Source organism: Choloepus didactylus, chromosome 11 (genome assembly GCF_015220235.1).
Source record: "Choloepus didactylus isolate mChoDid1 chromosome 11, mChoDid1.pri, whole genome shotgun sequence".
NCBI lineage: Eukaryota > Metazoa > Chordata > Mammalia > Pilosa > Megalonychidae > Choloepus > Choloepus didactylus.
In genome coordinates this window covers 84,451,895-84,475,190 of record NC_051317.1, presented here as the reverse complement: position 1 = coordinate 84,475,190, position 23,296 = coordinate 84,451,895, and the positions used below count along the sequence as shown (strand labels likewise).

At 37.2% G+C, this 23,296-nt stretch overlaps 1 protein-coding gene across 16 annotated transcripts in view; it reads left to right on the top strand.

Annotated features, from left to right (window-relative positions):
- PDE4D (phosphodiesterase 4D) overlaps positions 1-23,296 on the top strand; it is a 1,663,062-nt gene that overhangs the window by 1,406,796 nt on the left and 232,970 nt on the right. For 15 of the 16 annotated variants that reach the window (XM_037799050.1, XM_037799045.1, XM_037799053.1 and 12 more), the window contains one exon: positions 16,332-16,368. In XM_037799050.1, coding sequence (XP_037654978.1) covers positions 16,332-16,368 — 37 coding nt within the window. Of the gene's footprint in view, positions 1-7,538; positions 7,615-16,331; positions 16,369-23,296 lie in introns of those variants that run through there. The other variant, XM_037799061.1, reaches the window with a different exon arrangement.

The following is a 23,296-nucleotide window of genomic DNA, read 5'->3' as shown; positions in this document are numbered from 1 at the left end:
ACCAAAAAGGCTAAGCAGGGGAGAACTGGCTTGTGGAGAACAGGTGGCTCGTGGACGCCACCTGCTGGTTAGTTAGAGAAAGTGTACTCCACGAAGCTGTAAATCTGATAAATTAGAGATAAGGACTTCAATTGGTCTGCAAATCCTAAAAGAACCCTATCAAGTTCAGCAAATGCCACGAGGCCAAAAACAACAGAAAATTATAAAGCATATGAAAAAACCAGACAATATGGATAACCCAAGCCCAAGCACCCAAATCAAAAGACCAGAAGAGTCACAGCACCTAGAGCAGCTACTCAAAGAAATAAAGATGAACAATGAGACCATAGTACGGGATATGAAGGAAATCAAGAAGACCCTAGAAGAGCATAAAGAAGACATTGCAAGACTAAATAAAAAAATGGATGATCTTATGGAAATTAAAGAAACTGTTGACCAAATTAAAAAGATTCTGGACACTCATAGTACAAGACTAGAGGAAGTTGAACAACGAATCAGTGACCTGGAAGATGACAGAATGGAAAATGAAAGCATAAAAGAAAGAATGGGGAAAAAAATTGAAAAACTTGAAATGGACCTCAGGGATATGATAGATGATATGAAACGTCCGAATATAAGACTCATTGGTGTCCCAGAAGGGGAAGAAAAGGGTAAAGGTCTAGGAAGAGTATTCAAAGAAATTGTTGGGGAAAACTTCCCAAATCTTCTAAACAACATAAATACACAAATCATAAATGCTCAGCGAACTCCAAATAGAATAAATCCAAAAAAACCCACTCCGAGACATATACTGATCACACTGTCAAACATAGAAGAGAAGGAGCAAGTTCTGAAAGCAGCAAGAGAAAAGCAATTCACCACATACAAAGGAAATAGCATAAGACTAAGTAGTGACTACTCAGCAGCCACCATGGAGGCAAGAAGGCAGTGGCACGATATATTTAAAATTCTGAGTGAGAGGAATTTCCAGCCAAGAATACTTTATCCAGCAAAGCTCTCCTTCAAATTTGAGGGAGAGCTTAAATTTTTCACAGACAAACAAATGCTGAGAGAATTTGCTAACAAGAGACCTGCCCTACTGGAGATACTAAAGGGAGCCCTACAGACAGAGAAACAAAGACAGGACAGAGAGACTTGGAGAAAGGTTCAGTACTAAAGAGATTCGGTATGAGTACAATAAAGGATATTAATAGAGAGAGGGAAAAATATGGCAAACATAATCCAAAGGATAAGATGGCCGATTCAAGAAATGCCTTCACGGTTATAACGTTGAATGTAAATGGATTAAACTCCCCAATTAAAAGATATAGATTCGCAGAATGGATCAAAAAAAATGAACCATCAATATGTTGCATACAAGAGACTCATCTTAGACACAGGGACACAAAGAAACTGAAAGTGAAAGGATGGAAAAAAATATTTCATGCAAGCTACAGCCAAAAGAAAGCAGGTGTAGCAATATTAATCTCAGATAAAATAGACTTCAAATGCAGGGATGTTTTGAGAGACAAAGAAGGCCACTACATACTAATAAAAGGGGCAATTCAGCAAGAAGAAATAACAATCGTAAATGTCTATGCACCCAATCAAGGTGCCACAAAATACATGAGAGAAACACTGGCAAAACTAAAGGAAGCAATTGATGTTTCCACAATAATTGTGGGAGACTTCAACACATCACTCTCTCCTATAGATAGATCAACCAGACAGAAGACCAATAAGGAAATTGAAAACCTAAACAATCTGATAAATGAATTAGAGTTAACAGACATCTACAGGACATTACATCCCAAATCACCAGGATACACATACTTTTCTAGTGCTCACGGAACTTTCTCCAGAATAGATCATATGCTGGGACATAAAACAAGCCTCAATAAATTTAAAAAGATTGAAATTATTCAAAGCACATTCTCTGACCACAATGGAATACAATTAGAAGTCAATAACCATCAGAGACTTAGAAAATTCACAAATACCTGGAGGTTAAACAACACACTCCTAAACAATCAGTGGGTTAAAGAAGAAATAGCAAGAGAAATTGCTAAATATATAGAGACGAATGAAAATGAGAACACAACATACCAAAACCTATGGGATGCAGCAAAAGCAGTGCTAAGGGGGAAATTTATAGCACTAAACGCATATATTAAAAAGGAAGAAAGAGCCAAAATCAAAGAACTAATGGATCAACTGAAGAAGCTAGAAAATGAACAGCAAACCAATCCTAAACCAAGTAGAAGAAAAGAAATAACAAGGATTAAAGCAGAAATAAATGACATAGAGAACAAAAAAACAATAGAGAGGATAAATATCACCAAAGTTGGTTCTTTGAGAAGATCAACAAGATTGACAAGCCCCTAGCTAGACTGACAAAATCAAAAAGAGAGAAGACCCATATAAACAAAATAATGAATGAAAAAGGTGACATAACTGCAGATCCTGAAGAAATTAAAAAAATTATAAGAGGATACTATGAACAACTGTATGGCAACAAACTGGAGAATGTAGAGGAAATGGACAATTTCCTGGAAACATATGAACAACCTAGACTGACCAGAGAAGAAATAGAAGACCTCAACCAACCCATCACAAGCAAAGAGATCCAATCAGTCATCAAAAATCTTCCCACAAATAAATGCCCAGGGCCAGATGGCTTCACAGGGGAATTCTACCAAAGTTTCCGGAAAGAACTGACACCAATCTTACTCAAACTCTTTCAAAACATTGAAGAAAATGGAACACTACCTAACTCATTTTATGAAGCTAACATCAATCTAATACCAAAACCAGGCAAAGATGCTACAAAAAAGGAAAACTACCGGCCAATCTCCCTAATGAATATAGATGCAAAAATCCTCAACAAAATACTTGCAAATCGAATCCAAAGACACATTAAAAAAATCATACACCATGACCAAGTGGGGTTCATTCCAGGCATGCAAGGATGGTTCAACATAAGAAAAACAATCAATGTATTACAACACATTAAAAACTCGAAAGGGAAAAATCAATTGATCATCTCAATAGATGCTGAAAAAGCATTTGACAAAATCCAACATCCCTTTTTGATAAAAACACTTCAAAAGGTAGGAATTGAAGGAAACTTCCTCAACATGATAAAGAGCATATATGAAAAACCCACAGCCAGCATAGTACTCAATGGTGAGAGACTGAAAGCCTTCCCTCTAAGATCAGGAACAAGACAAGGATGCCCGCTGTCACCACTGTTATTCAACATTGTGCTGGAAGTGCTAGCCAGGGCAATCCGGCAAGACAAAGAAATAAAAGGCATCCAAATTGGAAAAGAAGAAGTAAAACTGTCATTGTTTGCAGATGATATGATCTTATATCTAGAAAACCCTGAGAAATCAACGATACACCTACTAGAGCTAATAAACAAATTTAGCAAAGTAGCGGGATACAAGATTAATGCACACAAGTCAGTAATGTTTCTATATGCTAGAAATGAACAAACTGAAGAGACACTCAAGAAAAAGATACCATTTTCAATAGCAACTAAAAAAATCAAGTACCTAGGAATCAACTTAACCAAAGATGTCAAAGACCTATACAAAGAAAACTACATAACTCTACTAAAAGAAATAGAAGGGGACCTTAAAAGATGGAAAAATATTCCATGTTCATGGATAGGAAGGCTAAATGTCATTAAGATGTCAATTCTACCCAAACTCATCTACAGATTCAATGCAATCCCAATCAAAATTCCAACAACCTACTTTGCAGACTTGGAAAAGCTAGTTATCAAATTTATTTGGAAAGGGAAGATGCCTCGAATTGCTAAAGACACTCTAAAAAAGAAAAACGAAGTGGGAGGACTTACACTCCCTGACTTTGAAGCTTATTATAAAGCCACAGTTGCCAAAACAGCATGGTACTGGCACAAAGATAGACATATAGATCAATGGAATCGAATTGAGAATTCAGAGATAGACCCTCAGATCTATGGCCGACTGATCTTTGATAAGGCCCCCAAAGTCACCGAACTGAGCCATAATGGTCTTTTCAACAAATGGGGCTGGGAGAGTTGGATATCCATATCCAAAAGAATGAAAGAGGACCCCTACCTCACCCCCTACACAAAAATTAACTCAAAATGGACCAAAGATCTCAATATAAAAGAAAGTACCATTAAACTCCTAGAAGATAATGTAGGAAAACATCTTCAAGACCTTGTATTAGGAGGCCACTTCCTAGACTTTACACCCAAAGCACAAGCAACAAAAGAGAAAATAGATAAATGGGAACTCCTCAAGCTTAGAAGTTTCTGCACCTCAAAGGAATTTCTCAAAAAGGTAAAGAGGCAGCCAACTCAATGGGAAAAAATTTTTGGAAACCATGTATCTGACAAAAGACTGATATCTTGCATATACAAAGAAATCCTACAACTCAATGACAATAGTACAGACAGCCCAATTATAAAATGGGCAAAAGATATGAAAAGACAGTTCTCTGAAGAGGAAATACAAATGGCCAAGAAACACATGAAAAAATGTTCAGCTTCACTAGCTATTAGAGAGATGCAAATTAAGACCACAATGAGATACCATCTAACACCGGTTAGAATGGCTGCCATTAAACAAACAGGAAACTACAAATGCTGGAGGGGATGTGGAGAAACTGGGACTCTTATTCATTGTTGGTGGGACTGTATAATGGTTCAGCCACTCTGGAAGTCAGTCTGGCAGTTCCTTAGAAAACTAGATATAGAGCTACCATTCGATCCAGCGATTGCACTTCTCGGTATATACCCGGAAGATCGGAAAGCAGTGACACGAACAGATATCTGCACGCCAATGTTCATAGCAGCATTATTCACAATTGCCAAGAGATGGAAACAACCCAAATGTCCTTCAACAGATGAGTGGATAAATAAAATGTGGTATATACACACGATGGAATACTACGCGGCAGTAAGAAGGAACGATCTCGTGAAACATATGACAACATGGATGAACCTTGAAGACATAATGCTGAACGAAATAAGCCAGGCACAAAAAGAGAAATATTATATGCTACCACTAATGTGAACTTTGAAAAATGTAAAACAAATGGTTTATAATGTAGAATGTAGGGGAACTAGCAGTAGAGAGCAATTAAGGAAGGGGGAACAATAATCCAAGAAGAACAGATAAGCTATTTAACGTTCTGGGGATGCCCAGAAATGACTATGGTCTGTTAATTTCTGATGGATGTAGTAGGAACAAGTTCACTGAAATGTTGCTATATTATGTAACTTTCTTGGGGTAAAGTAGGAACATGTTGGAAATTAAGCAGTTATCTTAGGTTAGTTGTCTTTTTCTTACTCCCTTGTTATGGTCTCTTTGAAATGTTCTTTTATTGTATGTTTGTTTTCTTTTTAACTTTTTTTTTCATACAGTTGATTTAAAAAAGAAGGGAAAGTTAAAAAAAAAAAAAAGAAAGAAAGAAAGAAAAAAGACAAACAAGGAAAAAAAAAAAAAAAGATGTAGTGCCCCCTTGAGGAGCCTGTGGAGAATGCAGGGGTATTCGCCTACCCCACCTCCATGGTTGCTAACATGACCACAGACATAGAGGACTGGTGGTTTGATGGGTTGAGCCCTCTACCGTAGGTTTTACCCTTGGGAAGACGGTTGCTGCAAAGGAGAGGCTAGGCCTCCCTGTATTTGTGTCTAAGAGTCTCCTCCTGAATGCCTCTTTGTTGCTCAGATGTGGCCCTCTCTCTCTGGCTAAGCCAACTTGAAAGGTGAAATCACTGCCCTCCCCCCTACGTGGGATCAGACACCCAGGGAAGTGAATCTCCCTGGCAACGTGGAATATGACTCCCGGGGAGGAATGTAGACCCGGCATCGTGGGATGGAGAACATCTTCTTGACCAAAAGGGGGATGTGAAAGGAAATGAAATAAGCTTCAGTGGCAGAGAGATTCCAAAACGAGCCGAGAGATCACTCTGGTGGGTACTCTTACGCACACTTTAGACAACCTTTTTTAGGTTCTAAAGAATTGGGGTAGCTGGTGGTGGATACCTGAAACTATTAAACTACAACCCAGAACCCATGAATCTCAAAGACAGTTGTATAAAAATGTAGCTTATGAGGGGTGACAATGGGATTGGGAAAGCCATAAGGACCAAACTCCACTTTGTCTAGTTTATGGATGGATGTGTAGAAAAGTAGGGGAAGGAAACAAACAGACAAAGGTACCCAGTGTTCTTTTTTACTTCAATTGCTCTTTTTCACTCTAATTATTATTCTTGTTATTTTTGTGTGGGTGCTAATGAAGGTGTCAGGGATTGATTTAGGTGATGAATGTACAACTATGTAATGGTACTGTAAACAATCGAAAGTACAATTTGTTTTGTATGACTGCGTGGTATGTGAATATATCTCAATAAAATGAAGATTTAAAAAATAAAAAAATAAAAAAAAATAAAAGACTAGCAACATAAAATGTTCAACATCACCCTAAATTTAGCACTGAACAATCCCCCCAATTTCTCATACAGTATTTTAATATTTAGCTTCATTTGATTAGTGTTTTTTCAAAATAAACATTTATTTTTAACTAGTTATTCTTAAAGGAAGGAAAAAAGACATGAACTGAAATGAATCTGAATAATCCATAATAATAATTATTTCAAAGAAATATGATTTTAAAATATAATTGGTACTTATATTTTAATACATTTGGATTGATATATACCTGAAAATTTTAGCAATTTCTAATCATAAACTGCAATCATTAAAAATGTTTTAAAGAGTAATGGCATGTAAATTATTTCATGAAATATTGGGTAACACTAATAGCTGAGTACAAAATTGAATATACAGTATGATTCTAATTCTGTAAGAAATAATGTATTGTATAAAAACCATATATATATATATATATATATATATATATATATATATAACATGTGAACCACATATATATATATATATATATATATATAACATGTGAACCATATATATATAACATGTGATCACATATACCCCAAAGGAAAATGTTATCAATAGTTATCTTTGGGTGGTTCTTTAGATTTTCTGAATTTCTCTGTGCATCTATAATTAACATGTATTTTACATTCAGAAAAATAGATTCTTTTTTAAAGTAGATAGCATGTGTTGTTTATTTACTTATTTATGTTATATGTCTGTACTTCTGTGAACATGCAGTAGAGAGTGTGAACATTGGCGCAGACATAGCCCCACCTGTGGTTAACTTTAGGTGTTGCCCAATAGCTTAGGCTTCCAGAAACATTTTTATCTACATGTTAAAAATGAGAACATACTTGTTTCTCTATAACTACAGGGGAGGTGGATCAAGGGTGAATTGATAAATGGGTGATAGTTTTGAGTCTGGAGGAAGAAAGGCTCCATTCTTACAAGATACCAATTATCTGTAAATTTATTTGTTCCCTAATCTTATCAGCATACCCCAGAGGAGAATCTTTGTCATCTTATACCTAAAGAGAGTAAAGCACAAAGATCAAAACGTTTGCAAAAGATTAAATTCAGAAAATAAGCCTCAGCCCATGGATCTTCTTCAAAGTGCTGATTCATGCAACCATTGGTCATTCTGAAATTTGGGATGCACGGTATTCAGAGGCAGCAGGTAATATGTGGTGGTTGAAGCTTTTAATAGTGTAGTATTAGGATTCTTTGCTCAAGAAAACACAAACTGTCTTCTAATTAACTGCATCTGCTTTTCCTCTGGTTTGCTAATAGTGGAGCATAGAAAGATTGCCGACCTAGTGTGTTTCAATGCAAGCTTAAAATAAACTATTTCATGAAATTGTATTTCCAGGTGTGCAGTTGGTTAAACTCGTGTTGTAAGATGACAAGGGGATTTTCCATATTTAAGTACTTGAATAGTTTATGGATCCCAATGAGGTCTCTGTAGAAGGGTTTGATTTTGCATTTCTCTTTTTTAGTTTCTTGCCTATGTTTGGTTATTACCAAAAGAGTGAGGGTACAAAATAAAGCTGAAAATAATAGCAAGTAGAGGAAAGATGGCAAAAGGCAAGGGGGGCAGTTCTCTTTCTCTTTTCCTGGAATCCATTGTCATTCCTCTTTTGAAACAAGAAAGTTCAAGTGCACTGCTGAGCCTTGTGTCCCCCTGCCTCCAGGGGAACTGGGCTCAGCAAGTCCTCCTGGGAGAGGAGAGAGGGGAGAGGGGAGGCTCTGACGGTTGGTGCAGTTGGGGGATGACTCTGGTTTGGGCTAGTGGTCATCAGGGCGAGCAACCAAGCAGGCCGCACCTTCTGTCACATCATGAGAGTTGAGACAATTGTGAATCCGACTCTCACAGGGACCTGCAGTGGGACTTCCAGTCTGGTCTGGAAGTTTCTGCCTTTCTTCTCTACTGTGCTGGTTTCCAGGGTACCAATCCCCTACATACATACATACACACAATGTCAAAAATGAGCTTTTCTTCCCTTCATCCCACCTCCCCCTAGCCCTCACTAGCTCCCCACCTGTTCCCCACAAATACTCCAATCAGGAAACAGGAAGCTTTTTTTTCTCCCTTAAAGCAGATCCCAGTTTCTTTCTTGTTAAAGTTTGTTGTTATGTTTGTTTGTTTTTGTTATGTAAATAAAAGGTGTGCTGGTTTGAATGTATTATGTCCTCCAAAACACCATTATCTTTGATGTAATCTTGTGTGGGCAGACTTACCAGTGTTGATTAGATTGTAATTCTTTGTTTCCATGGAGATGAGCCCCACCCCCCTGTGGGTGATGACTCTGATTGGATAATTTCCATGGAGGTGTTACCCCACCCATTGAGTGTGTGTCTAAATTAAATCACTGGAGCCATATAAATGAGCTGACAAACAGAAGGAACTCAGTGCAGCTGAGAGTGACATTTTGAAGAGGAGCTACAGCCAAGAGGAACACTTTGAAGAATGCACAGAAGCTGAGAGAGTAGCTGCAAATGAGAGACAGTTTGAAGACGGCCATTGAAAACAGACTTTTGCTCTGAAGAAGCTAAGAGAGGACAAACACCTCAAGAGCAACTAAGAGTGATATTTTTGAGGAACTGCAGCTTAGAGAGGAACGTCCTGGGAGAAAGCCATTTTGAAACCAGAACTTGGAGCAGACACCAGCCACGTGCCTTCCCAGCTAACACAGCTTTTCTGGACACCATTGGCCATCCTCCAGTGAAGGTACCCGATTGTTGATGTGTTACCTTGGATACTTTATGGCCTTAAGACTGTAACTGTGTAACCAAATAAACCCCCTTTTATAAAAGCCAATCCATTTCTGGTGTTTTGCATTCCGGCAGCATTAGCAAACTAGAACAAAAGGCAATGTTAAACAATCCTCCCCAGAAAAATCATGCCACTAGGAGGTACAATTTCAGGTCTCCAGGCAATACTCACTGTGCAAATTTGCATTCAGCTTCTCAATTTTATAGGGAACCCTAACAATCTCTTCCCATCTCAGGAAGCCCCAATCTTATTGTGTAGTGTTATCCCTCACACCCCACTTCAATTAGCTAAGGTATTTTAAAAGGTTCCTTGCTGGAGGAGTTGTTCGAGGGCAGCATTTCAGGATCATTTTATTTCAAAGGTTTTTGTTTCTGTTTATGTTTTTACTTTTGTTTTTTAGTGTGTATGATTATTTAGTTCATTAACATATGCACATACTTTAAGCCAAAGCAGAAAGCACATTGTGTATAATAATAAAATGAATTTTCTGTAGATCTTAAATGACAGTTGTTTTTTTAATATTGTTGGCAAATTGTATGACATAATCAAAGGATATGTTCATATTGTATTCATTTTCTTCTAAGCACAGCTGCATATTTATATTTTATCTGTATCATTGCAGTCGTTACCGTACATCTGCTAAGATGTATTTTAATGTTGAGTTGAAGACTTTGACAAAGAATTTTTAAATTATATATTCCATATATATTAAAAGATAATTTAAGCATTACCTACATTTGAAAAGTAATGGATAAGATATATCCTGCCCTTTAATGAGGACATTTGCCACTGAAATGCTTAGAAACCATTTTACTTTTAGTGAAAGGAGACAATCTTGAGATATTTAGCAAAACCAACTTCTGAGCAATAAAAAAAAAAAAGGTGAAATATCTCCTTGGTTAAAATTATACCTGTTTGTCTTTATGCTTCAACAGGGAAATAAAGCAAAATTGATAAATTATCCTAAATATTGTATACCCTAAATATATTTTTATAGTGCTTGGGAATGAAATACAACCAGAGAAAGAACTAAGTGTTTTAAGGAACATGCACACCCTTTTCAGTTCAGAGTGATTCAAAACCAGTGTTTTACATGTAAACAATTATGATACTCATCTCCAAGGACTGAGTGCAGATTGATGATGTACCTTGATCAAGGTGACTTAGTTCTTAGAAAATAAACTTTGTAGTTGGGAAATTATAAAGAATTAAATGGAAGAAAAGACTGTACATTGGAAACATACTTAGATTTCATATTACTTTAATTTTGGCTATCTGAACTGCCCCTAGCCCCTTTTACAGATACAGTGTCTTCAGAAAACTCATTTTTGTGGCTGTGTGTTAAAGAGGGTTAAAAGCTGATTTGGTTGCCAAATTGAGTAGGCATGTATGACATGTCTTGCCACCTTGTGTATTATAGCTTCCATTACAGAATAATCAGTTTTAAATAGGATTTATATTTTAGGAACCATTGTATTATTTTCAGTGCATCCTGTAGTATTAAACCTATCAGAATTGTCTTTTGTTTTGGATTTCTAACCAAGTATGAATATAACACATACTACCCAGTTTACAGATTTATTTACCACTTCTAAGAGTATTTGGCTTCAAATGGACTCTTAGGATGCTTTGTGTGTGTATAGAAGTTGTCAGATGCTAAGTGCTTAGCCCTGGATTTTGTACTCAGGGTTTTAAAAAACTGGTTCATCTAGAAGTACTTCTCAGTTGTTTTGTAAGAGTTAGGGAACTGTTTCAAAATGACTAGGTTAGAGAAATTGCAGCCTTAAGCTGTACTTACAGTCATAAGCCAGAAAGCAAAGTCAGAATGATTGACCAAGGGAAAAACTTAACTGGCCAATACTGGGCATCATTTAGAAATTTGCCATTTAGTTTTGACCTCTCTTTTTCCACCCGATGTCTCCTGGCAACTACTCTCCTCTTATTTTGGCCATTTTCCTAGAGCCTTATTTTTAATCATCTTTCTGTAGGAGTTAACCTACAGAAAACCAATAAGATGGGCCCATCACAGGTATGGCTGTGCAGCTTACAAGTTATAGAATTGTTTCCTTACCCATATAATAGGAGTAATTTTATCTACCTTGAAACAGTTGGCAGTACCATGTATAAAATGCACCTACCATGACAACATTCTCCTTACTTTTGTAAACATTTGAAATTTTCCATAAAATATTTTTACAAGGCCCATAAGTTTGTCTTCTTCCCTGTCTCTCTCAACTCCCACTGTCCTCCACACTGGTCTCCCTGCTTCTAGTTTTGCCCCTTCAAAGCCCTCACTCATTTACTGACCTTTCATGGTGGCTCAAGAATCTTTATTAATTGTCAGTTTTCTGAGTGTTTGCAGTTTCCTGACAGCATAGAAATGCAAACTTCACTGTATTATAAGATATTTACTACTGATAACAATTACTACTATTACTAATATTTATTGAAATTTATTGTGTGCTAAGTACTTTTCTCTGCACTTTATATTATTAAATCATTTAATCCCCAAACAACACTAGAGATACATGCTATTGTCTCCATTTTACAAATTAAAAGACAAATTAAAAAGAGGTTTAATAATTTGCACACGTTCACACAGCTAGTACGAGACAGAGCTGGAATTCCACCCAAGTTTCCATCCCAGAGCAAAATTCAAGCTGTTTTACATATCATACATAGGGCTCTGTGATCTGCTGCCTGGGAATCACCAACCACTCTTCTTGCATTTCCTGCCTACATGTTAGTCTCTAGAATCACTGAACTACTCATTTTATCTCCTTAACTGCCCTGTGTTCTTTCTCAGCCAGGATGTTCCTCTGCCTCCTTGGCCTTGTCCCTTCTTGCTTGCTCTCTCCAGCCACACTAGCCTTGCTGTTCTTTCTACACACCAGACTTGCTCCTTCTGCACGGCCTGTGTGCTACTGTTTCTTGTGTTCTGATATCCCATAGCTACCTCTCTCATCAACGCAAGCCTATGCTGGAATCCCACTCTTCAGTAAACTACTGCACCATCTAATTGAATATTGCAACCTGTCTTCACCTCCAGCCCAACTCCCTATCCTCCATAATGCTAATTACATCCATGCTTTATTTGCTTACTAATGCCATTTATTATTAATTGCCTTCAACACACCAGGCTTGCTCCTTCTACATGGACTGTGCACTACTGTTTCCTGTGTTCCAATATCCCATAGCTACCTCTCTCATCAACTCAAGTCTATGCTGGAATCTCACTCTTCAGTGAAGCTACTGCACCATCTAACTGAATATTGCAACCTGTCTTCACCTCCAGCGCAACTCCCTATACTCCATAATTCTAATTACATACATGCTTTCTTGCTTACCTATGCCATTTATTATTAATTGCCTACCTCCTCCAACTAGACTGCAGGCTTCTTGAGAGCAGGGCCATTATCTTTTATTGGGGGGGGGGGGCATTATCTTTTTTGTTCACTGATGTGATCCCAGCACCAAAACTGTGCCTAGCATGGAGTAGGCACTCAAAAAACAATTGTTGCATGAACAAATTAATATTCTTCCCCTTCACCTAATTAACATTTCCTTATCTTAGAAAAGCTAGCTCAGGTTTCCCCTGCTCTTGGAGACATCTCCTTTATCTATTTCCTCCACAGTAGGCTTAGACTCTTTCCTGGTTCACACAGTTCTCTATGCATCTTGCTATTATGGAACTCAAACCCTTGCTTTAGAATTTTGAGTTTATGTTTATGTCAACATCTCGAGAATGGACACTCCTTCTTGGCAGCTAGTTCCTAGGCACCATACCTAATGCATCTAACATGCTCAGGAAAGATTTCATGATTTGTGGATGAATTAAACAATGTGGTTTGGGAAACATTTGTGTGTCCTGTTACAGCTGACAACTCCTGCTCATGCTTTGGGATTCAACTCAGACACATTCCATGGGAGTAGGAATTCCTTTGTGGGTAGGCAAGACCTCAAAGGGCCAGCTTTGATGCCCACCTCTGCCTTCCTACAGTCTTATTTGTTGTTCTATCAAAGCACCTGGTTTGTTATATAGAAATTGTGCATTTCTCCTTTTATCTCCTCTGCTAGTCACTAAGGAGTAGCAGAAACTTATCTTAATTGTCATTATATCTTCAGATCTTTGCATAGTGACTAGAACAGATGAGACTGTAAGCATTTGTTAGTAGAACTGAATTACAGGTTGTTTTGGTTCACTAAAGCTGCTGGAATGCAATATACCAGACATGGATTGGCTTTTACAAAGGGGGTTTATTAGCTTACGATTTACAGTTCTAAGGCCATGAAAATGTCCAAATTAAAGCATCAAGAGGAAGATACCTTCTCTGAGGAAAGGCTGCTGGCCTCTGGGGTTCCTCTGTCACATGAGAAGGCACATGGTGATGTCTGCTGGTTCTTCTTCTCCTGGGTTCTGGTTTCAATGGCTCTCTCTCTCTCTAGCTCCTGTGGGTCCTTACTTGTTTTTCCCAGGGCATTCTCTCTAAACTCTCTGGCTTTTACTGTCCTTTATCCTCTTCACAAAGGACTCCAGTGAGGGATTAAGACCCACCTTGAGTGGGCTGAGACACATTTCAATTGAAATAGCCTAACCAAAAGGTCCCACCCACAATAGATCTGCCCCTACAAGAATGGATTAAAAGAAGATGGTCTTTTCTGGGGTACATAACAGATTCAAGCCAGCAACAGGTTATCACCCATTTAGATGTCTAGTAAGAAGTCTTAAATATGAGTTCAGAAATTGAATTCAGCTCTCATTTAATCTATGGAACATATTGCTATAAAAACAGAAAATTATGATGGTTCAAAGGTTATACCAAAAATTTCTCTGAATTAATTTTAAAGTGTATGCCTCCACAAGGTAAATTTGATATTTAGGTGCAAGGTAAATAATTATAAAAACAATGAGCATCCTCAATAAGTAAAACATTGTATTACCATTAGATCCAGCAATTCTACTGCTACGTATATACCCCAAAGTATTGAAAACACAAATTGGGACAGACAACTGTATACCAATGTTCATAGTAACACTATTCACAAGTCAAAAGTTGGAATCGATACAAGGTGCCCATCAATAGTTGAATGGATAAACAAAATGTGGTATGTCCATACAATGGTATACTATTCAGCCATAAAAAGGAATAAAGCTCCAATATGTGCTACAATGTGGATGAACTCTGAAATATAATGTTGAATAAAATGACCCAGACACAGAAGGATAAGCATTTGAATGAATAAGAATTCTCCTATATGAAATAGCTAGAATAAGAAAATTCATAGAGATAAGAAGTAGATTCCAGTTTGCCAGGGACTGGGAGGAAGGGAATGGGAAATAAACAATTTCTGTTTGAGGTGATGAGAAAGTTTTGAAAATGGATGGTGCTGATGGTAGCATTGTATTGTAACTACTACCACTTTGTTGTACACTTAAAAATGGTTTAAGTGGGAAATTTTGTGATATGCATGTTACCACAAAAAATAGTTTAAAAAGAAAAAAATATATGGGATGCAAATTTTCCTATGACTTTGTCATCAGTTATAAAGTGCAAGCCTGAAAACATCGAGATAACCCACGTTTTTTAAGTGTTTCAGTTTATTTATCTGGAATTTTTAAATGAAAGATCTTGGAGGTTTGTGAAGGCTCCCTCCATCCCTGAGAGATGGGGTCATTAGCTGTTTGTGGCAAATGGTCAGTCACAGCTTATAGTATTGTATCTGAGGTGACAAATGTTTGTATTTACATCTTTCTAGGAAAGAGCCATTCTGGGCTTGGGCTCAGAACACCTTTTCTGGTTGACATCCTGGCTGTACTGTTTATAGTTTTTGACCTTATGACCACTCAGTGCCTTGGCTGACTCCTCAAAACAGAAGGATGAAACCATGTCCAGCTGTCATAGAGTCTCAGGTTTTAAGAGTAATCTCTGCAAGTTACAGATGCTCCTCTAAAAATGTGATTTTGGAACTAGGGGGCAGAAAATGACCTGTGTTTCCTTTAAGGTGTATTCTAATCATATATTGAAACCTATTTCTACTCATTATTTTCCATACTTTTATTTTCAAAATTTCCATATAATATTTTTTGGGGGCGGGGAGATGATGACCATAACAACTGGTCTAATTATTGGTAACAATCCATTTGCTAACATCATCCATATGCAATTCGTGCTGCAGCCTGTTTCCTGGGTGTTGTTTTAGGTCATTTGGGTCCTTCTCAGCTTGTTCTCGAGTGAGCTGATGTGTGCTTGGGGTCGTGGCCAGGAAGTGTTCTGGATAAAATAACTACATTCACATTTGATTAAAGGGCTTTGGCTAGCTAGATCAAAAAAGTTTGGAGATTTTGGATATCGTGCACACAAATTATTCATGCTAAGAAATACCATCAAAGAACCCTGGGCCCCAAATTTTTCACTTTCCTCCAAAGTAAAATGTTGCACAATTTTCCTTGCCTTTCCCTGTGCCTCTGTGAAACGTCATGCTGACACCTTGCGCCCACATCCCAGGCCTTGGTGTAGCTGGGGTTGCTGCAGCAACAGCACACACGGGTAACACTGTCCCGTAATTCCAGTGGCTGGGACGTGAGTCAGTTGAAAAGTTTCACTGAGTTTTTATTAGCATATGATGCAGTCACATGTCATCTACAGTTCCTGGCCTGTCCAGGACTTACACACAATGATTAGGAACACTTGAGGCTAATCACCTCCAAATGTAAAATGGTCCAGGGGCCTCACATTGGAGCCGCTGAAGTTACTGCCTCCTTCCGCAGCACCACTTACTAATACCTACAATGAGAGGCCAAAAGCAAAAGTCGGGCCCAGCTGCTTGAACTCAGTTTCTACTATTGGGTTTCCTGTGTGCTTAATAAGCGACAGTGACCTTGGTTGATTATCAAGAAAACCCTCTTTTTACCCAGGGAGCTGGATAATGGTTACCATCTGCCTCCCAGAAGAAATATTTTCAACCCTGTGGCTGGGAAGAACATGTGCTGAAGAATAAGAATGGAATTACTGTAATTCTCTGTGGGAGTTTATGAAAATGGAACTGAGCATTTAATATTGATCAGAAATGGTCAAAGAGTTAGTGGTAACTTCTAATACAGGATTTGGTTTATTTTTCAGACATGGAGATGACTTGATTGTGACTCCGTTTGCTCAGGTAAGTACAGCTTGGTGAACAAGCAGATTTCTTATAGATCTAAAAATTAAATTTGGGGATGAGTTTCTGGTTCTTAATTTGATTTTCAATCAAATACAAATACAAATTCTGTGTCTAAGTCAAGTGATTCAAAGGTGACACTAGAGAACCTGAATTTTTATTGATGTTTCTATACACCCATAGATCCAAAGAGTGTCTTTTCTTCCAATAACAAATTACTTAAGTGATATATTTAAATGAGCCCATAATTCCCTAACTGACATAAGCACTGGAAGTGGAGGGCTATATCATAGACTAAATTACACTTCATGTAATTAGGTTCATTGCTTGAAATTAAATAATCCGTTTCAGCCTGATGCTTTATTTACTCCCTTTTTACATGTCATTCATGCAAAATAAGTATTATTATCAGATAATTGATAAGTGCTTTTCCGTCTTTAAAATGTCATAATAGGTATTGTTTATGAAAGGAAATGATAGCAGTGTTTGGGGTTAGGATTATGTATAATTCTTTAACTTTTTCAAATTTCCTGAAGTATATTATTGCTACAATTTAGAACAAATTTAGCTGAGGGATATGTTTATGTTTATTTATTCCTTATATGTCTACAAATCATGAGAATATTTCAACCACATGGCACAAATGCAAGAAGGCAATAAAATGATCTAAAGTGTTTTAGGATATATATAAAAGGGTTGATGACCAACTATTCTTTGTCTAGTCCAGAGGTTCTCATGATCTGAAGTGTTTTAGAATATATATAAAAGGGTTGATGACCAACTATTCTTTGCCTAGTCCAGAGCTTCTCAACCTTGACTACATGTTTGAATCACCCAGAGAGCTTTTTTTCTATCCTCTGGTCACACCCACACCAGTTAACTCCAAATCTGAGGGTGGGATCCAGGCATCAGTATTTTTAAAGGCTCCCAGGTGATTTCATCATGCAGCCAAGGTTGAGAGGACTGGTACAGAGAGGCAGAGGACAGAATGGGATGAATCTGATTTAATCTGTGGTGTGAAGGGGCATAAAGCCAAAGTTGGTTGATAATAAGAATGTTAAATATCGGAATGCAGTGATCCTGAGGGTTATAAAGATTATAATCAGAACTATGCCATAGTTAACTGTAGCACCTTCAGCAACTTGTTTAACTTGTCTAGGCCTTCTTTACCCATCCAGAAAATTGGGATTCTGGGCTGGAGGGAAGACAGTTGAGGCAGTCTGCCTGGTTCAGATCCCTTCACCTCTTCTCGCTAACTAAACTTGGCATATCATTGGATGTTTCCAAGCCCGTTTCCTTCCTATGTTAAATGACAATGGCAAGGGCACCAACCTCATAAGGTTGTGAAGAGGTTGAAATAACACAGGCCATGTAAAATGCTTAGCAGAATATCAAGAAAATAGAGGACCTAATAAATTTAAAGTATCATTATCAGATAATTAGTTCATAAGTGCTCTTCCAATCTTTAAAATGTCATAATAAGTATTGTTTAAGAAAGTAGATGATAGCAGTGTTTGGGGTTAGGATTATGTTTAATTCTTTCACTTTTTCAAATTTCCTGAAATATTATATTATTGCTACTATTTAGACCAAAAAAATGTCATAAGTCCATAAACAACTTAACGTATAATGGGCAGAGCCATGTCTTGTATTCATAGCACGTAAAACTTGCTTGGTAAATAGTTGTTGAATGATTGAATGAATCATGAGGTATCACATTCATTACCACAGGCATTTAGAAGGTATAGTGCAAACACCATTCCTTTCAGATGGTCAATGTCTTGTTTGGTTAAGATTTTGCTGGAGAATATGAGTTCTTTCTAGTATTTACATTACCAAGTCCAAAATATTTCACACTCTTATATGCTTTACTCTTATTTTGTGATAACAAAATTGTAGAAGACTAAGGATTTTTAATTGATTTCTATTCAGAACTCCTAATTTTATACCTAAGAGCCAAGGGCTGGAGAACAGATAAAATCAGGCAAAATAACATAAATAATGTCCATCACTAACTATAGAAACAATTATTTCAATCTGAGTTTATTCACGTAGCTATTCTTGCTTCTAATTAAAATCTCTACGTATTGCTATAAGAAAAACATATCTAAATATATAGTAGAAAATGAATACCTTTTCTGTATATAATTCCTTATCTTCTGATTTCAAGTAGTATTTACTAATCTCCAACAAATAGATAAATTAGACTTGGTCCCTGCCATTCAGTGTTCTTCAATTCTGAAGAAATCTGGTCTTTTAAATAATTGGACATTTTATATAATGTACCTATAACCTCTGAAAAATTAATAAAATTTCAGTACACCAGGAGAAAATACAGATGTAAAATATTATTTAATCTATGTTAGTAAGTGGTTTAAATAATTAAGATGTGTACCTAATATCCTTAAAATCGGAACTTTGAATATAAACCAATGCCTAAATATGTAGGCAACTGACATCTGAAAATAATCCTGTAATGTGTTTTGAAGACTTTGCTTATGATTAGCTAAGTGTCTCAGAGCACCTTGTAGAGGTGATTATTGATCATTGCTCCAGAGCCTGCTGATTCCTTTTAAGTGGCCTTATCACAGTTTTCGTAAATGGCCCTTTGTTCAAACGGCCAGGAGTACAACCTGTAAAGCTCTACCGGAATTAAAAAAAAAAGTCTATTAAACCTTAAACAATTTTACTACCAATAGATAGGGCATACTTTAGGAAGCAGGTAAGAAAGCAAGCCAGCCCAGCTAGAGTCTTGTTTGTCTGTGGCTTTCTGTTAAGCCCCGTTGGGCAAAACTAACGTATTTTGTTGAGCTAAACACTAACTTCTCAGTTTTTTTTTTAAATGCTGGATAGAGCACTTACCATTTAATGCTAATATAATGCTAAAAATATAAGTTTTGTCACTTGAAAGATACCAACATTATTTAGCCTAATATATACCTTAGTTGCTTTCACAATGGACAGGAGACTACTGATTTTATACAGGTCACTCAGGGAGATATTCAGCCAACTAGGCCAAAGAATTTTTCACTTTTCCCAGCATACTTTAGAATCTGAAAATTTCACACTAAATTCCTCTGGTGAAAAACCCACACTGCTTCCAAATTAAAATCCTTTTTCATAAGTTTAGAAAATAAACATAAGCAAAGGGAAGGAAAAGGACATTTTCCCATAATTCCAAACCCCCAAATAACTACTATTTTACTTTCTATTCTTTTAGGTTTTCTTTTTTCCTGTGCGTTATTTTCTTCCTCATGATTCTTATAGATGGCCTTCCACCATCCAAAGTGTTAAAACAGCCTCTCCCAAACTCATCTTCTGTCTCTTCTTGAGAACCCATTTCTTTGAGGGTATCTCTAAATCAGGAAAGGATCCCTCCCTTTTCTTTCCCAATTGTTATTTCCCTGTGAAAATAAGACAATGAAATCCTAAGTAATAAAAGAATTTAGGAAGTCATACAAGGATATATTCTACCTTGTTGGACAGTGCAGAAACCTAAAACATCTTGGATAGACATAATCCTCAGAAAAGATTCTACAATATCCTTCCTTATTTTTGCTCAATGTCTAAAACACTGTCAGGGTTAGAAATTCTTGCTGATGTTTAACCTAAACTTTTCCACCTCTGATTACTTATGATTTCCCCTTCAAGTTCAGAATCCCCTCGATCTCCTGAAAAAGTGACAGCTTTACATATTTAGTTTATTTCAACTTGGAAATAGTCTCCTAGTGTTTGTGCTGAAATCTTTTGCTGTATTTCCTTAAGCATATAGCCTGGACGTTTGGAGGAATCCCATGACCATGCCACTCCATGAAACTTAGCAACTGGCATTTTCCTCCCACAAGTATAACAGCAATCTGGAAGAATTGATGGGGGCTGGGGAGCACTAGGGAGCCACACACTGATGTAAGAAGCATTTCTTTTTGGACAATTGTCCCTGATCCCACAAGCCCCACTATTTGTGATATGACTGCCTTGTAGGACTCTAAGTCAACAGGAATTCTCATCTGGAAACATGTGGAATCTTTGATTAAGGGAAAAAGCAGGAAACACCCAAACATTATCCTGGATCCCTGAAGAGTCTCTTACATTAGACTAAGGAGATATGCCTGCTTTGAAAATTCAGAGCAGGAACAATCAAATCATTTTAATTTTACTCCTTCCAAAGTACAGCAACTGGCATAATTTTAGGAAAATAAATAGAAGTTAATAATGCTAGGTAACTTTACCATTCTTTTGGGAATAGAACATTGCCAATATTTTTCATGGCCCTGCATGTCCCTCCCCAGTTTTACCCACCAGCAGTGATCTGAGCCTGCACAATCCCCATGCTTGTTGAATCCAACAGGCTCTGCCTGCCAGGTTAGGAAAGAAAGTAGTCATCACATTTAAGTTGCTTCTATTGTTTAGCTTTTCTCTCTACTTCATTAAAAATAAATTACAGCTAGCATCTTTTAGGGATCTAAGTACTTTGTAGGACAAACATCATGCAATTGTCAGTATACAACCTTTTTTGACCTACAAAACACAGCAATTTTATATGATTTAGCCATAACGTAAAGTAGAAATAAGTTCTATTTTCTATCATACTTTACTTTCTATCTAAATAATTATGATTTGACTCCAAATGTTTCTGGAGTTAGACAGAGGAAAGGAATTCTTTCTCAAAGTCTCCCCGTTTTCCTCAACTCATCTGTGTTTCAGCACCACCTAGTGGCATAAAGTATATAGGGATTGAAAAACACCACCCTCAGAGTGTCCTTTGTTTCTTAAGCAGGAATTTTTTTAACAAGTACACTGCCACTATTTTTTTTTTTTTTAAAGCAAACTCCTCTTTAAATCTTCTCAATAAATCATGATTATATAACTGTATGTTTGCATTAGGCTACTATGTTCAATTTTTTTTTAGCTGTTTAAGGAGGTCCACATTTGTCTGTCATTTTCAGTGAATCCTATTGGTTAATAAACGTTTAGAAGTACCTAAAGAGTCTACACTTAATGTGTGTAAATAACTTAATGTCTTCCCATGGTAGTATATGACCCAGCTTTGTTAAAAAGTTTTCTGTAGCACTATTAGTGTTTCTTTCCAATGTTGTATGTATTTCTCTTCATTCCCAAGATAGTTCTGACCTTGACAGATATTTTACTTGGAGGGGCAGTTGGGAAAGAAATGGCCTTGATTTTTTAACCTTTGAATTATGCGGAAGAAAATCTGAGGGACCTTTGTGGTTAGCAAGCATTAAGGAGTGTAAAGGGGGCCAGAATTCTGACTGCAGTTCTTAAAGTGTTGAAATAAAGAGGAGTGGCTGTTACCTAGAACAAAATGATAACCATATCTCATATCTCACATGCAGGGGCTTGAGTAAAACCATTTCCAGTTCTCCCCTACAAAACAGATGCCTCCCTTTCCACATCCTACAACTCAAGTGAGAGCATAAAAGATTAACACTGTGTGTTCATGATGAAGCACCTAGGACCAATCAATTAGGCCTGTGGCAACACCTCTGTTCCAGTTTGCTAATGCTGCTGTTAAGCAAAATATCAGAAATGGATTGGCTTTTATAAAGGGGGGTTATTTGGTTACAAAGTTACAATCTTAAGGTCATAAAGTATCCAAGGTAAGGGGGGACCTTCACTCGAAGAATGGCCAATGGCCTCTGGAAAACCTCTGTTAGCTGGGAAGGCACATGGCTGGTGTCTGCTCCAGAGTTCTGGTTTCAAAATGACTTTCTAGGATGTTCTTCTCTAGGCTGCAGCTCCTCAAAAATGTCACTCTTAGTTGCACTTGGGGTATTTGTCCTCTCTTAGCTTCTCCGGAGCAAGAGTCTGCTTTCATCGGCCGTCTCCAAAATGTCTCTGTAAGCTGCAGCTCCTCTCTCAGCTCCTGTGCATTCTTCATAGTGTCCCTCTTGGCTGTAGCAAGCTCGCTCCTTCTGTCTGAGCTTATATAGTGCTCTAGTAAACTAATCAAGGCCCATGCTGAATGGGCAGGGACACACCTCCATGGAAATTGTCCAATCAGAGTTAGCACCTACAGTTGGGTGGGTCGCATCTCCATGGAAACACTCAAAGAATTACAATCTAATCAACAGTAAAACGTCTGCCCACATAAGACTGCATCAAAGATAGTGGTGTTTTGGGGAACATATATTCAAATTGGCACAACCTCCTTGTAAGATTTATCTGAAATTTCTATGTGTGCATCTGCCAATATCATGTATGTCACATTAAGGAAAATAATAGTTACTATAAGATTTATAAAATGTCATTTGTCGTACCACAAAAAGCAATGGCCCAACACTTGCATATATAGGGAATGATATATCTATAAGGTTATTTACTGCAGCAGTGCTTGTAAAATCAAAATTTAGTAGACAACCCTAAAGTCAATTGCTAGGGGACTGACAGCTGAGTGTCTGGAGTAGGGATTTCCTTTTTTACTCTTTATTTTGGAACATTTCATACATATAAGAGAATGTATTTAGCGAGTATATAAAGTATAAAGAGTAATAGTACCCAAAAAGAGAAGAGAAGGGAAAAGGGCAGAAAGAATATTTGAGGAAATAATGGTCCAAAATTTCCCAACTCTTATGTAAGACATAAGTATGTCCAAGAAGTGCAAAGTACTCCAAACAGAATAGATCCTAGTAGACCTACTCCAAGACACATACTAACCAGAATGTCAAATGCCAAAGATAAAGAGAGAATCCTGAAAGCAGCAAGAGAAAAGAGATTTGTCACATGCAAGGGAACAGCAATAAGATTAAGTGTGAAGTTCTCAGCAGAAACCATGGAGGTGAAAATGCAGTGGTATGATACATCTAAGGTTCTCAAAGAGAAAAATCACCATCCAAGAATTCTTTATCTGGCAAAACTGTCCTTCAGAAATGAGGGAAAGTTTAAAATATTCACAGGTAACCAGAAATTG